Raw genomic sequence first — 18226 nt, forward strand, 5'->3', positions numbered from 1 at the left:
CCGGCCACCGCGGGCTGTCAGCTAGGCCCAATTTCCTTCCTGTCTTTTCTGAGCGTGGACTCGTTCTTCCTGAAGGACTGTTGTAACACATGCAGGGCCACCGCAAATCAAGGGCCTCAAAGTGGCCCCCAAGTCGGGTGCTCTGGCCAGCCCGGGACCACAGGGGTGTCAGAAGGCATGGAAGGGGCTGTCCTCGAGCTCTCCCGTCAGGCTGAAGGAACAGCATCGCCCAGCAGAATTCCTCCTCTAAGGTCACTCCAGATTTCACCTTCTCTCTCAAGGCATCCCCCTCAGTCCCCTGTCTGGCAGCCTAGGGTGTGGCCCAGTTCTCGTAGAGGATCCCCCCGACCCCCCCACCCACCCCGCATGGCCATCTCCACTGAACTCCGGGCACTGTTAGTTTTGGAGACCAGTTGACCGGTTGTGTTGGAATATGGTGTCCGGGTGATTGCTTCCTTCTGTGAAGCCTTTGGCAGGTCTCCCTCAGCTTAGGACCACACCAGGCCAGCCCAGCCAGGTGACTGCCACTGTGTTCCGCTCTGCTTTGGCAGATGATGACCTGAGTGCGCTGTGTTCCTTGAGCACCCATGTCTTATACCCCTCTACTGGGGACACTCCTAGCTAATGGGTGGAGCCAGCCCCCTGTCACAGCCTGTCGTGGGTATCTGCTCAGCTGTCTTCCTGCTGCCAGAAGACACTTTTCCTAATAGAAGGCTCAGATTATAAGCAAACAAATACTGTAGAAGAAATATATAGACTCTAACAAAGACAGATCTTTAAGAATTTTCTTTTTTTTTTTAACCTTTATTTAAGCAGTGGTTTACAAAGTTGTTCATAATGCCGTTGTTTTGGGCAGTCAGTATTTCGGCACCAGCCCCACCACCAGTGTGACCTTCCCTCCACCATTGTCCCAGTTTCCTACCCTACCCCCACTCCCCAAGCCTACCACCTTGACAGGCACAGAATTAATTTTCTTATATTGCTTGTTATAATAAAATGGTAAGTGGAATTATAAAAATACAGTTCAGTGAAAGAAAATGCGTAAAAAATTATAGCTTACAATGGTGTTGCTCAAGCCAGTGTCTGAGGGTTTACTGGGCTTTTTGTTGGTAGTTGAGCTTCTGTGTTGTTTCCGCTTACTGAGTGTAGTTGGTCTCTGTGTTATTTCCGCTTACTGAGTGTAGTTACCGGGCCCGCTCGAGCAAATCAATGATCAACAGGATGACAGCGATACAGTAATACTGAGCGTAGTTGGTTTCTGCGTTACTTTCCCGCCTCATGTGTGTACCCCACTGGGCTGTCAGGACTGTGGGGTTTGGAGGTGCATGTTCCAGGAGCCCCAGGATCTGTGGAGCTGGGATGACAGTGGTCTGCCCCCTCCTGAGGGTTCCCAGGGTTTTCATTCTCTGCTTGGCGTCTCTTCTGAGGTGAGATCAGTCGTGAGGCTGTGAAGCTGGCCACTGTTTAGGTGGCAGCAGCTGTGGGCTACGGGTGTGGCTGCTGGGGTTTCCCAGAATATGGGGCCACTGGGGGAGGCCACCAACCCCTACTCCAAGAAGACTCCAGAGTTTTCAGCCCAAAGGCCCATGTACCTGGAGTTTTACCTGCCTGGAGTCTGCAAGATGAGTCGTGAAGCAGTAGGGCTGGGCTGTTTGCATGGTGGTGGCTGTGGGCTGAGGGTGCAGCTCCTGGGGTTTCTGCAGGGTGGAGACTCAGCCCACCCCCTCCTGAGGGTGCCCAAAGACTGGTGCACCTGTGACTTCCATCTGCATGGCTTAGACTGATCTTCCAAGGTCAGCCATGAGATTGTGAAGCCAGGCCATTGACATGGTGAAGGCTCTTAACTTAGCATTTTCAGTACAGAACATATCTGAGAATTCAGAAAACTCTGAAGTAGAGTCAGATTTAATAATATATAGGATACAAACATCATTATTATTATTGTTATTAATATTATCTTTAAAGGTGAATCTTGGGGTTAGAGAGATAACATAGGGGTTAAGGCACTTGCCTTGAGTGCAGTTGACCCAGGTTCAATTCTTGGCATCACATGTAGTCCCCGAGCCCTGCTAGGAGTAATCCCTGAGTGCAGAGCACAAAGTGAATCTTTTCATATTTTTTCAAAATTTTTTATTTAAAAAACATCATTTTGTTGATTATTTTGTTTTTCTATTTGAAGTAAGATAGTTTTATTTAGTAAGACACAAGAAGGAAGAGAAAGATCCATTCTTCTCCAGAGAGCCAAAGGGGCTCATAAAGTCAAAGAAAAAAATTACACCTCTCGGTGGAGTGAGGGGGACCCCAAGATGGGCAACGTGCACAGAAACTTCATCTACATGACCCTCATCACATTGAACCTGTTCCTTTATGTTGCTCACTTGTCACCGTTCTTGGCATGAGAGGGGATCAGTTCTGTCCCATGCTTTTCCTCTGTGGCAGTTGAGATGGCGTGTCCAGGTGACCTGTGATAGGAGCCTCGCTTGGTAAACTGGCCTTGCCTCCTCAGGGCAAACCACTCAGTTGTGGCATGTTGTCATTTTCATGTGTTTTCGAGTTGTCAGTATTTTGTTGAGGCGTTTTGCTTCACTGTTTATCAAGGACATCAGTCTCTTTAAGAGAAATTCTGAGTAGGTCTATAAAAGCATAAAGGTGTATTTTATTCTAAAAAGAAAATATGACTATGTTAGAAAGTTATTATGCTATATATAATGCTTAAGTTTTAGCCATTTTCGACACTGATAAAGGACTGTTCCTCGGAACATGTGACAATAGAGGCATCAGTGGTGTTGATGTCCTTGTCAACATGAACTTGGCCATGAGCATTGATTCGTTCCAATGCCTAACAACCTGAATCGAACACTTACATTTGAATAGATGTGGCTCGTTGCCGGCAGTTTCTATCTTTGTCGTCTATGCACCAACATCCAACTACAATGAAGAAGAAATTGAGAAGTTCTACATGGAGCTGGAGAAGTTCTATAAAGAAGACCACACTTTCTACAAGGTCATTGTATGTAAAAAACATCTGGTGGGGGGTGACTCGGGGAGAGCCCCAGAGGCTCTCCCCATTGGTTGCCCCCGAGTGTTCAGGGGGTCAGTCCCGGGCCACTCGCCCAGCTCGAGCGGCCTGGGCCATGGGGCAGACAGAGGAGGAAAAAGAGGGCCAAGCCGGTTGATTGATCAGTTGCCATTTATTCCATTCACTCCTCTCTCTCTCTCTCTCTCTCTCTCTCTCTCTCTCTCTCTCTCTCTCTCTCTCTCTCTCTCTCTCTGCTTCTCTCCCAGCTCTCAATCTCTCTCATGCTTGATCTCGCCCCAACCCACTCTTACAGCCTAGTTAAACCCCCCAAACATGAGGGGGTTGGGGCTTACACATAGGTGTGGTCACCATCAATAGGGGTAAAGTTCTTTCCCTCAGGGGATGCTGCTTCTAGGACAGATTCTCCTTCAGCAGGACCATCCACCCAAGGGCTGAGTCCCATGAGTGTGTTTCTCCTCTCCTTGTCCAGCAAACATATAAGCATTCATAATATTAATCATTTTGTATGGACACAGTAAGAAATGCATTAAGCTTATAGAATTGCTCTCCTGGGGCCATCTCAGTCTCAGACTACAGTGCTCAGGCCAGATTAGTCTTTCCTATCCCTAGCAGGGTCCTAGTCTAGTTGTTACTTTTGACAGCAATAAAGGAAGACCTCAAAGAGAGAAGAGTAGCAGTGTTGGCCGATGTAGCAAAAGCCAGGAAAAGTATTTGCAATACCCACCTGTCCTTTGCCAACTATAAGACCAAAACCAAGATGACTGCCCTCTGACGTCCTGATGGATCTATCACATCTTCCAGAAGGGCAATGGAAAAGGTTATCCACTTCTACTTGGATCTTTTTGACAGCCATATCCACCTGCCCACATACCAAATTCCGTGGGATGGATATGTCATTCCCAGCATTCTCTCTCCCAAAATCTGACACGCCATTTCACCAGAAAAGAAAAATATAGCACCCGGTCCAGACAGGGTCAGACCCGAACACCTGAAGAATCTACTGCCAGTACTCATTGATACACTGGCTTGGTTCTTCACACGCTATCTGTCTGAATGCAAGGTTCCGTCCCAAGCAGGACCATCCTGTTGTACAAGAAGGGAGACATCCATGACATCAGCAACTATCACCCAGTCTGCCTGTTGTCCATTGCCTACAAGTTATTCACTCAAGTCATCCTGAATAGGATTGGCAGAACACTAGACAAAGGACAACCATGTGAGCAAGCCGGGTTCCGAAAAGGATTCAGCGTGATCGACCATATCCACACAGTGACCAAGCTCATTGAGGTTTTGCGAGAGTTCAAGATGCCGCTCTGTCTAACGTTCATTGATTTAAAGAAGGCCTTTGATTCTGTTGAGACTGAAGCGGTCATCGAAGCCCTAGTTCAAACTCAGTACAACTCTGTGAACTGTATTATGGATCCACCACCAGGATCTCACCATTCTACAAAGAAGTGATCATCAATGTAGAGAGAGGTTCGGCAGGATGACGCCATTTCACTGAAACTCTTCGGTGCCACCCTCGAGAACATCATACAATGACTGGAATGGGAAGGAATGGGAGTAAAGATAGACAGTCGGCAACTGCACCACCTCTGCTTCGCTGATGACATCGTTCTAATAATACCAAATATCAGCCAAGTGGCATGAATGCTGGCCAACTTCGACCATGAGTGTGGAAAGGTCAGACTGCAGCTGACTCTCACAAAAACATGTTCATGAGAAACGGACATGATGTTCCATTTGTCCTCAACAGAATGAATGTTCCTGATGTTACATTTGTCCTCAATAGAACGAACATCTCTGAATGCAGCATTTATGTGTACCTAGGTTAGGAACTCAACATGACAAACGACCTGGCACCTGAACTGTGCAGGAGGAAGAGAGCAGCGTGGAACGCCTTCAAGAGCATTGAAGAAGTAGTTAAGGGGACAAAGAACCTCCGGTTCCAGGCACATCTTTTCGACTCCACCGTTCTTCCTGCACTAACATACACCTCAGAGACCTGGGCCCTACATAAACAGGATGAGAACGCTTTTCAGGTATCCCAAAGAGGAATTGAAAGAGCTATGCTAGGAATATCACATTTCACTCAAGTGAGAGAAAGGAATCCGGAGTTCCGACCTCTGTCAATGATCAAGAATGAGGGACACTGTCTCATTTGCCAAGGCGTCGAAAACCAGATGGACCAGACACATAATGTGATTTAGAGACGACCGCTGGACTAGAGCTGTTACCAGCTGGATTCCATGGGACATCAAAAGACTCATGGCTGCCCACCGTCATTATTAGAACGATGTCATCAGTGAAGCGGACAGCGAAGCAGACAGCGAAGATGGACAGTTGCCGACCGTCCATCTTCACTCCCATTCCTTCCCATTCCAGTCGAGGATGACACTGATGGTCAGACTTCTTCATCAAGACCCTAAATGAACGGTTTGAGGTTCTTCATGTTCCTGGAGCGAGCAGATGCCATTGCACTACACTAGCACTCGACAAGGACAAATGGAGATGTTACTGGTGCTCGCTCGAGCAAATCGATGAACAACAGGATGACAAGTGATACAAGTGATAATGCTTAAGTATGTGCATTAATTAGTTTTAAAGGTATAACGAAAATATCTATAAATATTTTTAAGTCCACATACCAGACATAGCTATTAAATTTAACTGTTAATTCATTATGAAAATGTATAAAATCCATTAACAGCCTAGGAATAAATAGATCTTCTTTATTTCTTCACCTACATTTGTGTGAAATTGGACTGTCATTTTTATTTCTTGTACTCTCCTCTATTGCTTTTGATTTCATTTTAACTTTCTGAAGTAAGCAAAGATGCTCCTTTTATTTGTAATTAGCAAAATGGTAGATTTTCAGTAAAATTCTGTTCTTTGGCTATTTGGTAGAATTTCCTGTAACATTTCTTTCTTGAGTTTGTGAATACTTACGTTCTGGTTTGATTTGTTTAATGGCTATAGGATATTCAACATCCTTCTCCTTTTCCTTTTAAACAGTATCATCTTTATTGAGATATTTTTCACATACTATAAAATTCACCCTTTTGTGAAGTATGCAAGTAGGTAGGTTTCACGGTGTAGAGCCATGACCCCTAATTTCAAAACATCGTCATCACCATCGAAAGGACCTCTGGACCCTCTTGTTCTCTCTCATCCCTTGTCTGTGGCACAGAAGTCAGTGAATGAGTTTGTCTTCAGGTGCCTTTAATCCTGCACATTCGAAGGTGGCATCAGGGCTTGGCTCCTGCCACTGGGACTGCATGGCTTTGTCTTAAGAGTCTGATTCCTCCGTTTCCTTGTTGGGCTGCCCACTCAGAAGACAATGAGCATGTGGGTCACATTTCCGACTTTTCACTGTTAGGAAGAAGGTATTTGCGGTGTCCCCGCAGGGCTTCCCTGTGAACATCGATTTTGACTGCTTGCTCAGGAGGGTCACCATTGAGTCGTGACTGCGTCTGAGGCCCTCAGCATCTGCCAGAGGGTTTTCCAAACAGCCTCTCACAGACCCGTCGTGGACAGCGTTCCAGTCCTCCAGTATCCGCGCAGCACTTGTTGCAGTCTCTTATTTTAGTGGACAGCTCAGTGAAATTCCGCTGTGGCTGGATTTGCATGTCCCGAATGACTGATGAGTACTGAACATTTTTCCGTGTGTTCGTTAGCTAATCACTTTTCTGGAGCAGTAGCTAGTCCGCCGGCATTTGGCGGTTCCGATCCGTCAGTAAAGTGGACATTCGTGGTTGAAGGAAGCTTCTGCCGCAGAGCGATGAAGCTAAGCATGGTGAGGAGATGGGGGCCCAGGGTATGCAGTGCCGGGGTTGTGAGGGCGGCCACGCGTCAGACTGACCTGGACAGCGGTCTGGGTGGGCGGCAGGCAGTGGGCAGTGCCCGAGGTGAGTCCAGGAGTCTGTGCTCTTCTGGGGGATTAGCCTGGAACAGCGAGCAGGCCCCAGGGGAGGAGCACATGGATGGCACTGGAGGCTGCAGTGTGGGTGAGAAGCGGCTAGAAAGCAGGTCAGGATGGGCAAGGTGGCGCCAGAGCCTCCTCCGTCACCCCGATAGGATGGGCCAAGAGGGCAGCATGGCCAGCAGCAGAGAAGAGTGAGCACAGCCGTCTGTCTGGGGAACCCTCAAGGGACCTGATCATTCTTTCTGCGGGTTTAGATACAACACCGCCAACACAGACACAGAAGAGCAGGACTTCCCCGTCACGAAGCAACTCAACACCTACATAGAAGAATTAAGCTTGGATGACCTCCTCCGGAAGGCCGATCATTTACGGACCAATGATTCTGGCAAGAAGGAAAGCTTTGAGCTACTTTATTACCACAGAGAGAAGGTAAGCGGTGCGTGGAGTCACCTGCTCGTGAGTCTGAGCCTTGCGTGTGAGTGCCGCTCCACGCGCACCAGGCCGTGGCGGCACGAGCTGGGTAGTGGGTGCCACACGCTTTCGGGCTGCAACTTCTGAAAAGTAAATAACAGAGTATTTGGGACCCATAAGGACACAAAATGTGATCTCTGCAGCTGAATTTTGTTTTTTTTTTATTAATCTGATGTGTTTAATGTAACAGATAAAAAGAAATAAGGCCTCCTGCTTCCCTGTGGGGGAAGAAAAGGCTAATTTTTAATTTCCTTTCTTATAGGGGCTCATCTAACTGCAATCAGTATTTATCCCAACTGGGTTCACCCAAAGTGCAATTCCTTCTTTTCAGTTTAGAGATGAAATCGAGTTTATTTGGCGGTTGGCTCGGGCTTACGGAGACATGTGTGAGCTATCTACGGATGTAGGTGAGAAGAAGCATTATGCTAATGTCGGTGAGTATTTTATAAGGGCTGATTATTCAATTCAGCAATCGCCTACAATGAACCAGTAATCAATTTTGCATTATCTTAGAAATGATGAAGCTTCGCATGAGGAAATGGGGCCAAAGGGGATGCGATGACTAACTTTAATGTTTAATTAGTTTAATGGTGTTTAATTACCAAATGTTAATAGTTAGCCATTATGTTTAACCCATATAATTATGTCTTGGTACTGAAGAATATACAAAATCTAGAGACAGGAAGGCTTTTTTTTTTTTTTTAAGTAAAATCATTTTGGAGCTGGAGCGATAGTACAGTGAACAGGGTGTTTGCCTTGCATGCAGCTTATCTGGGTTTGAGCCCCAGCATCCCATAGGGTCCCCTGAGAACAGCCAGGAGGAGTAACCCCTGAGCATCGCTGGGTGTGGCCCCCAAACCAAAGCCTACAAAACAGCCGTGTGCCGTCTCTAGGAGCATGTAGCCCCGTGAAATCAGGACACCTTGAATTCCACTCTCATCCCCGTCTTCTCCTGCCCTGCTGTCTCCTCTGAGAGCCCGGGAAGAACCGCCCCGCTTCCGTGCTGGTGTCACCTCTGTTTTAGGCGCCTTGGAGCACCCAGGCTGCTGCTTGCTTGAAAAGATGCCTGTTTCTAATGCGCGATTGAAAGTGCTGTGGCTTTTCAGTTAGCCTGGTGCACTGCGATCAGTTGCAGTTGGTATTGAAACTCTTCATCTGTGGGTTTTCTTCCAGTCTATGTCAATCTACACACAGGCTCTTTTAATGGATAGAACTATAAATTAACACTTGGCGGGTCAGGGGATTGTCTTCTATGGCAAAATGTAAATAAAATGAAAAGGCCCCAGGGAGACGTGTGAAGCAAAACAGCCCCTTTGGATGAAAGGTCTTCAGAGCGATTTCACTTTGTTTTTGTTTTGTTTTGTTTGGGGCTACACCCAGTGGTGCTCACTCTGCACTCAGGGTACCATGAGGGATGCCGGGGATCAAACCCAGGTTGGCCTTGCACAAGGCAAATGCTATGCTATCGCTCTGGCCCAGAGTGGTTTCACTTCTGTTGTATGTGTTTTGATTCTTCCAGCGACAAAACCTCAGTCCACAGTGCTCATTATAGACCTGGGAGTTCTGTGAACTACAGGAAGAAGAGTGCATTATCCACTCTGGAGCCTGTGCTGGCCTGCAGACATACACCTCCCCCCCACACACACACACTCAAACACAGACACATACACACACACACACACACACACACACACACACACACACACACACACACACACACACACACACACCCTAGCTCGCCTCTTCTGCAGGCACCTGCTCCACCGCCGGTTCACTCCCCGCGGCCTCCTGTGCTCTGCATCTGACTGGGGCCCAGTGGCCCCCTGACTCCCCAGGGTTCACATACGGGGGCACGCAGTAGTTTTGAGCACACTCAGGAGAGCACTGATAGAACCCAGCGATCCCCACCCGCAGGCTCCCGGGAAGGTGCTGGTGGCAGGTGTGGTGTGGGACCGTGTCGTGTGAAACCCTCCCATTAGCAGCATCCTACTCAGCCCGAGCACGTTTGCCTTTCAGGGAAGACGCTGGGCGAGAAAGCAGTTTCCCAGGCGCCTACGAATGGATACTGTCACCTGTGGTGAGTGCGCTGCCTGTCACGGCCCCGGTGGCAGCTCTGCCTCCTGAGCCAGCCGCACAGGTCTTAACATGCTTCTGTGGCTGGTTTTCAGGGAGCCATGCCCAGGTTGGTTTTGGCTTTCCACTCAGGGATCACTCCTGACGGGGCTCGGGGACACAGGGGGTACCATGGAGGGAACTGCCTGGGTGAGAGCAGCCTCGCGAGCACCCTACCCACTGCGCTGCGTCTCTGACCCCCGGTGCTAAAGTGTCCTTGACCCAGGTCACGTGCCTTTCTCACTCATCAACTCCTAGCAGAGATTGTGTTCTTTCTGTTGGTTCTCGCATGTTCCTAGTGTGCATATTTTAAACATACTTGAGCTAAGCTTTCTTTTTTTAAAATTTTTTATTTTATAAAGTAGTTCACAATATTTTATTACATTTAATATTCAAACACCAATCCCACCACCATGACACCTTCCCACCAACATATTTTGGATGTTTCCATCCTGTACTCCAATCTCTGTCACAAAGCAGAACTAAATAATATATTTTGTATTGTTTGTTATGAAAAACTGCTGAAAATGCTACAAAAAAGTATCCTTAGAGGAAAGTGTATGGAGGTTGTTGTATTTCACCCAGGGGCCATGAAGCTCTTCTATAAGAGATCACTAACATGTTGTTAAAGGTTGAGCCTTGTGTGCTTTATATATATATATAAATCTAAATATATATATATACATATATATCTGAAAAACTGTATATTTCCCTCTAAGATTGTTTGCCTCCTACTTCGAACCCCATCAGATGTGGTTCGGGTACTCTTGGAGTATGGATAGGGTGTGGTATGAAGTGTCGAGGCCACGAGGTCCAGGAATAGGTTCACTCATGGGTGAGACTGTCTGAGCGTGTGGAGAGCGGCCATGAGCATAGTGGCAGTTGAGTTCTGAAGGTTTTCAGCTGCTGGGGCTCGGTCCCTTGGGGCAGGGAGGGATCTCACCTGCCCCCTCTGGGGCACCCCATTAAGCTAAACTTTCAATGACTTTTTCATAAGCAAAACTACTGAGTCCACTGGCTTTCAGGAGAATGAATGCTAATTAAATCTGACAATCTAAAACTCTGCTTGAGGGGCTGGAGTGATAGCACAGTGGGTAGGGCGTTTGCCTTGCACGAGGTCGACCCTGGATCAATTCTCAGCATCCCATATGGTCCCCTGAGCACCGCCAGGAGTAATTCCTGAGTGCAGAGCCAGGAGTAACCCCTGTGCATTGTCCGGTATGACCCAAAAAGCAAAAAAAATTTAAAAAAATAAAAATAAAACTTGAAGTATTTGCTTGAAGGCAAATACTGAAAGGACATCATATACTTAGAAAGAACTCTTTTAAAATGACCACGTATCAGCCATCCTGTGTACCTTGCTGAGTTATACAAATTCCAGAGCAGAGATAAACTAATCTAAGTAGAAAATCACTAAGGAAGAAAAGATGGATGCATTTTCATATCTTTGGTGCAAGTTCATATCTTTGGGGGGAAAATAAATATTCTTGGATGTGTTTTGATGTGTCATTTTAGTGAATGCTTCATTTCACTGGGACTTTCATTTTTATAACCTGTTTCATTTTTTCCGCACTTTATTTAAACACCACGGTTTGTTGCAGGCTCTCAATATTCCAACACTAATCCCACCACTACTGTCCCCTTCCCTCCACGATTGTCCCCATTTTCCCAGTCACCCCTAAAGCCCCCATAGTAGGCCCACAGTAATTTATTTTATGTTGCCTATAACCTCTAAATGGCTAATGGAATTATCAAAAAAAAATACTTAGGTAAAAAGAAAATTTGTGAAAATTGTTGTATCTCACCATGAGGACATTAGTGCTTGTTTGGGAGTTTTAGCTATTGTTGCCATTGAGCCTTCTGTGTTAATGTTTCTGTTAGTTGAGCTCAGTTGGCTACATTATATCCCTGTCCAACCGGATGTGCCCCTACTGGGATGTAGGTACTATAGAGTTTGGAGATGTCCCGCGGCCGCAGTCACAGCTACGCTCTCGAGAGCATCCAGAATACTCAGCCTGGCGGTGAGCTTAGTGGTGGCAGTGGCTGTGACCATCTCCATGTCTTGGTCTCCATGCACAGCACGAGAGTTGGCAGTGGCTGTGACCATCTCCATGTCTTGGTCCCCATGCACGGCACCGGTGCAGGTGCTGCAGGAACTAAAAGCATGAGAGAGGCCAGAGAGAGCTCAGCGTGGGCGTTCACCCTGCACACAGCTGACCTGGGGTCAACCACCAGCACCCCATCTGGTCCCTTGAGCCCGACAGGAGTGATTTCAGTGCAGAGCCAGGAGTAACCCCTGAGCACTAGTGGGTGTGACCCCAAAACAAACAATGCAAGAGAAACGGGTTAATGTGTGACACTTACCTGAGCCCTAGGTTTCCAGGAGCCACCTACTTTGGGGTGATTTTCTTTCTCTCCACGCCTGTTGCTTCACACTGCCACCAGCAGGGGGAGCTCCACTCAAGCTAAAATCCCGCCTGGCCACCTGGTTACATTTGTTAGATTCGTCCTGTCCCCACACAGGACTTCAGAGACCCCGGGACAAAATCGGGATCTTCTGAAGCCACAGGAAAGCCTGATAAAGAAGGCAGGGAAGCCTCTGCTCGGATGGGGGCTTCAGCTGGCTGAGCACTGAGCACGGGCCCTGGGGCCCTCACACCCGATCTGGCTGTCAGTGCTTGTCTATCCCTTCCTGGGGGCTTCTACTCTGACTCCCAGGTTGGGCTGTTGCGTCTATACTCATTTTACCCACTTTTTTGGTATGAACTAATCTCCTGGCTTATAATATGAGGTTAAGTTTATTCATGCATACATGTGCGTGTGCACAAAATAATGGGCCGGTTGTGTCATACTTGGTCTCTTAGTCAGTGTCAGCTTTTAATAATAATTCGCTATAGTAGTTCAGTCTTACTTCCTGGATCACAGTCTCATGTATCTACTGCATACAGGAGTTCTCGTTCAACTAAATAGTAGTTGGAGCTTAATGGAAAAAAGATAACGCGGACTTAAGGCACCGTCAGTTGTCTGATTCTGTAATGGTAATAGACCATCTGGAAAGGGTTTGATTCTTCTGGGACTGGGTATTTTCTCATTCATTCAGTGCAAATGACTGTACAAATGAGGCTCCGGGCCAGGTCCGCCTCCTGCCCGGCTGAAGGTCCTGTTGCTCACAGCCTCGGTGAGGGTCGCAGTGCCGTCCTGTCCCCAGAGCCCACCTTGGAGACGCGTGGGTTTTTAGCTTCATGGTTTCCAACTGCAATTCTCATTTGAAGCCTCCAGAAGCTTCTGAAGAGAATCTAAATAAAACAACATTTGCCCCTAGAATTAGGAGAACAGAATCAATAGCCAGGCCGTAGCCTGCTGGCCCAGCTTTCATAGTAACTAATGTCTGACACATTTGTTCTGCTCTGCCATCCACAAATTATATCCACATGCTTCTTCCTGACTTGAACTCGCAGAACAACTGATTTCCATTGTAGAGATGGGGAAACTGGGGGGAGTGAAGGGTGTGTGTGTGTGGTGTCTTATGTTGAAATTAATCATGAATTTGTTCAAATATTAAACCCAGATTTTATATTCTTAAATATTCAGATTCTTCCTTTGCTTCTCCGAATGTAACGGGCCCTGGTGCCAATTCTGACCACAGGGAACTGTTCTCATAGTTCCAGCGAGAATCTTGTCCATAATTGGCTTTACTTTCAATATTGACACAGAGAATTCTAGAAAGGGCCTAAGTTGGAGGTTAGCAGCCCCCATTGTCTGTGGCTCCAGCAGCCCCACCTTTGAGTTTGATTTGTTTGGGGTCAGGGTTTTTTTTTTTTTTTTTTTTTTGCTTTTTGGGTCACACCCAGCGATGCTCAGGGGTTACTCCTGGCTTTGCACTCAGGAACTACTCCTGGCAGTGCTTGGGGGACCATATGGGATGCCGGGGATCGAACCCGGGTTGGCCGCGTGCAAGGCAAACACCCTACCCGCTGTGCTATCGCTCCGGCCCCGATCAGGGTTTTTATTTTCAGGTGACAAGAATAGAGGCCACGGGAACTGGTCTTCATTGTCCTCATTCTGGAGGGCAGAGCTGCCTGGATGTCAGTGTCTGAGGGATGAGACGTCTGTGACCCTCCTATGACTTCGGTAGTGTTGGGGACACGGTGACCGTTCCTCGCCCAGCCAGAAATGTATCAACTCAGCCCCAGCACACAGCTGGACAGAGGGTGCCCCCGCCCCTGGGGGCAGAGACTGACATTGAATTAGTGTCACACCCTTGCGGCTGCTGGGTCACCGCCTTAGTAAACGCTAACAGACACGTGAGAGGTATTTTTCAGAGGAAACTTGTGGGTCTTTGTGTCCAGGACCACTGACACCCCATTTTCCATCCTTTGCAGGTACGCGGTTTTGTGTGGCCACGTGTCTGAGTTTGAGGGTTTGCAAAACAAAATCAACTATGGACACTGCTTCAAGGTATCTCTTGAGGGGCCAGTGAGATAGCACAGAGGGCTAAGACACTTATGTGTGTGGCCAGCCTGGGTTTGATCCCCAGCACCACATAATAGTCCCCCGAGTCCCACCAGGAGTAACTCTTGAGCACAGAGCAAGGAGCACCACCAGGTGTGACCCGAAAACCAAAGTAATCATAATGTGACCTGAAAGTCTGTCAGTGGTTGAAGATTATTGTTTTCCCACCCACAAGGGGCTGCTCATGAATGAGTCGTGTTCTTTCAAAGATTGAGGACCAGTCTGTTTTGTCCTGAGCTCCCCAGACTTGGCTATGGGTGACAGCACCCCACCCCCCAGAGGGGCCACCAGGGCCATGGCGAGTTCTTGGCTTTCCAGCTGCTAGAACCATATTGACGGCCAGGAAGAAATTGGCCCCAGCATCTGGTGCTCTCCTGCACTCTGGGGGTCTCGCCTCTGGGGTCTGTGAGCCTCAGGGCAGAGCCCCGGGGCTGCTCTGGTAGCAGACTCACCTCAGATGTCCCCTCTTCCTGTGACCCTGTCCTTCTCCTTCCACACGTGCCCCCCAGGGAAACGCGGCTGTTCTGGCCGTGAGGCCCCTCGGCGGGTGGCTGACAGGTGGGTGCAGAGGATGGGGGAGCAGGGCAGCAGGGCGACACTGGCAGGACCCCAGGGAGTATCAGGGGCACCTCCAGGCCACAGCGCCTAAAGCCTGCTCTCTCTCCGATTGTCTTTCAGAAACATCTAGATAAAGCAATCGAGTTCTTACCTGAAGAGCCCTATTTGTATTACCTCAGAGGAAGGTACTGCTACGCTGTAAGTTGCCAACTGTTACCGGGAACTTTCTAGATGGTGCACGGATTGGCTGCACCTGCCTATGGACACACGCATATGCTCTAGTACATAAGGTGACACAGGGACATGGGTGTTCCTGGGCAGGCCCTGCCTGAGCCCAACATTCTCTCTCTGTGCCTTAGCTAGAGTGAAGCTCTCTGTGGTGTTTCTCTCTCACTGTGTTGGCTATTGTGAGGTTCCCTGTGGTGTTTCTCTCTCACTGTGTTGGCTATTGTGAGGTTTCCCTGTGGTGTTTCTCTCTCACTGTGTTGGCTATTGTGAGGTTTCCCTGTGGTGTTTCTCTCTCACTGTGTTGGCTATTGTGAGGTTTCCCTGTGGTGTTTCTCTCTCACTGTGTTGGCTATTGTGAGGTTTCCCTGTGGTGTTTCTCTCTCACTGCTGGCTGGAACGAGGCTTCCCTGTGCATTTTCTCTCTCGCTCACTGTGTTGGCTATTGTGAGGCTCCCTGTGGTGTTTCTCTCACAGTGTTAGCTGGAGTGAGGCTCCCCCATGGTGTTTCTCTCTCCCTGTGTTGGCTATTGTGAGGTTCCCTGTGGTGTTTCTCTTTCACTGCTTGCTTTTCCCCTTGAGCTCTCTACTATGGTACAGACACCGTGTAATTACAGACATACACATGTATATGCATACACCATGTGCATAACCACATGTGAGCAAGCATGTGTGCACACGTGAGCACAGATACATGTGTGTGGGTACCCACATGCTTGTGTAGACATGTGCAGGTACATGCTCAGACTCACAGATGTGCAGGTTCATGTACATACTGGCTCATGCACCAGGCACGCGTGCCTCTGTGTGTGTGTGTGTGTGTGTGTGTGTGTGTGTGTGTGTGTGTGTGTGCTCAGACACTGCCCTGTACAGGGCAGGATATGCTGCTTTCCTCCCATGCGGCTTGTTTCCAGCCTGTGCGGCTGAGCATCAGCCATGTGCTCCTGTGTTCAAGGCCATCATTAGACGGGGCCCGTGAGCTGTGGCAGTGAGGCAGCGCTGAGCCCCAGAGTTTGGAAAGAATCAGTCTCTAAGAACGGCACAGGATGTGAGCACTGAGCCCTGAGGGTCAGGGCCGAGTCACCATGAAGAGAAAGGCTGTTTCAGGGTGATGCAACCGTGCTCGACAGGCTTCTTCCTTGAGGCTTTAGAAGACGGTGAGGGGTAGAGAGGGCCATGACCCCCACACCCCGCGCTGGGACCCGGTGCATCCTGTCCTCAGACATCCTGCTCCACGGATCGCGCCAGTGCCTGTCCCAGCTTCAGGTCGGGCCAGAATGGGCACGCTTTAGTCTGGGCGCAAAGCCCCAGGAAGGAAATGGTTGTTTCAGATGGAAACTGATCTTCTGGGCTTTCTGCTCTTTCTTCCTGGAGGGTCAGAGCCGGGGACAGCAGGGTCCGAGCAGCAAACACGGGAGAGAAGAGAAGGCCCCCACGGAGGCATCTGGGGCTGCTCTCAGAGCCCAGCGTGGGGGCCCGGAAGCCACAGACACACACAAGGATACTCACACACACACACACATATGCTCACTCAAATACATGATCACATATACAAACACAGGGCTGGAGTGATAATACAGCGGGTAGGGCATTTGCCTTGCACACGGCCGACCCAGGTTCAATTCCCAGCATCCCGTATGGTCCCCTGAGCACCGCCAGGAGTCATTCCTGAGTGCAGAGCCAGGAGTAACCCCTGAGCATCACCAGGTGTGACCCAAAAAAGCCAAAAAACAGAAAAAAGCACATTAACAAACACATATAGTCACACTCATTCACACACTAACACATACACGTAAGTGCACCCACTCAGATATACACACATTCACACACATACACTCATCAGTCCACATACACATACTCACACATGCATACACTCAACCAAGTGCACAGTCGTATATCGAAATCCACTCACGTCGACTCGCACACACACAGTCACCCACACTGAAGCCAGGGGCGCCCACAGCACGTGTGCCGTGCCCGCAGGTGTCGAGGCTGAGCTGGATCGAGAGGAGAATGGCCGCCACTCTGTTCGGGATAATGCCGACCTCAACCGTCACGGAGGCGCTGCAAGACTTCCTGAAGGTACTGTGGTCTGAACACTGCCCCGGTGTCATGCTGTCCCTGCCGCCTCTCGGGCCCAGGGACGCTCAGTCTCTGACCGAGCCCCCTCTCAAGCAGCCCAGGGACCCTCTGTTGGAGGCCTCTCGGGAGAGTCGTGTCTGAAGCCCAAACTGGGGCCTGGAGCAGTAGTGCCCTGCCGAGTGCTCGGGGCTCTGGAGAGACAGTCTGGGCCGAGGGTCAGCTGTGGGCAGGAGCGAAGGGAGGGTGCCAAGTCTGTGGAGTGGCCCAGAGCATCGCCCTGGTGGCCCAGGTCACACCAGATCCCCCGTGCCTGAGGGGGCAGCGCTACCGCTGGCCGCACTGAGGTCACAGCGCGGTTCAGTTCCACCTGGTTCCTGGGAACAGGTGCCCTGTCCTTGCTACTGTGGTTTAACCTTTCGCTCTTCTCTTTCTCTCATAAAATCAGGCTGAAGAGCTAAAACCTGGTTTTTCTAAGTACAATTACGTGTTCTTGGCCAAGGTAACCGCACCGCTGTTCCGAGGTCCCTTCGCGCCGATGACCCGGGCGGGCTGGCCTTTAACGTGGGGCCTGTTCCCTTCCTAGTGTTACGTGGATCTCGACAGCGTGCCTGAAGCTCTGAAGTTCTGCGACCTGGCGCAGTTGCTGCCTTGCGTGAGCAGAGAGGTGAGTCAGGCACGTGCTGCCCGGGTCTCGGCGGGAGCAGCTGGCCCGGCTGCGTCTGGAACTTGGCTCCAGGAAACCGTGTTTTTGACTCAGCGGCGCTGGCTGCTGCCGGCCCGGAGGTGTGGGGTGTGTGTCATTCTCCGCCCGCGTGGGTCTCTCATCCTGGCTGCCACCCCTGCCCCTTTCTTCACACAGCCTCAGATTGGGCCTTAGCGCGTGTCTGAAACTCTTGTTTCAGGGTGTTGTGCTCATTTGTCTAATTTCTTTTGGGGAGGAGGGTCGGCAACACCCAGCAGTGCTCAGGGCTTATCCCAGCTCTGACCTCGGGAATTATTCCTGGCAGTGCTCGAGAGACCTGATGGGGTGCCGGGGGTCCGGTCCTGGTCAGCCACGTGCAAGACGGGTGCCCTCCCCGCTGCACTGTCGCTCTGGCCCCTCTCTCGTTTCTTGGCATCCTTTGCGTGGATGAAATTCATCGCTCTTCATCCAGCTCCTCTCGCTGAGCAGAGCCTCGCCGAGTTCCTCCCAGGCTGTGGCTAGATCGAGAGCGCTTCCTCTCTTCAGTGAGCTCCCCCACCCCCCCGCACCCGGGTCTGTCGGCCACATGTCCTTTGCTCACCCATCACTGGACTCTCAG

The 18226-nt window shown here is 49.6% G+C and overlaps 1 protein-coding gene across 3 annotated transcripts in view; it reads left to right on the forward strand.

Annotated features, from left to right (window-relative positions):
- RMDN2 (regulator of microtubule dynamics 2) overlaps window positions 1–18226 on the forward strand; it is a 35971-nt gene that overhangs the window by 9243 nt on the left and 8502 nt on the right. For all 3 annotated transcript variants that reach the window (XM_055121714.1, XM_055121715.1, XM_055121716.1), the window contains exons 3-10: window positions 7220–7394; window positions 7768–7870; window positions 9453–9513; window positions 13931–14006; window positions 14739–14816; window positions 16827–16925; window positions 17371–17424; window positions 17509–17589. In XM_055121714.1, the coding sequence (XP_054977689.1) occupies window positions 7220–7394; window positions 7768–7870; window positions 9453–9513; window positions 13931–14006; window positions 14739–14816; window positions 16827–16925; window positions 17371–17424; window positions 17509–17589 (727 nt within the window). The remainder of the gene's footprint in view (window positions 1–7219; window positions 7395–7767; window positions 7871–9452; window positions 9514–13930; window positions 14007–14738; window positions 14817–16826; window positions 16926–17370; window positions 17425–17508; window positions 17590–18226) is intronic.

Source organism: Sorex araneus, chromosome X, assembly GCF_027595985.1.
Source record: "Sorex araneus isolate mSorAra2 chromosome X, mSorAra2.pri, whole genome shotgun sequence".
NCBI classification, from domain to species: Eukaryota; Metazoa; Chordata; class Mammalia; order Eulipotyphla; family Soricidae; genus Sorex; species Sorex araneus.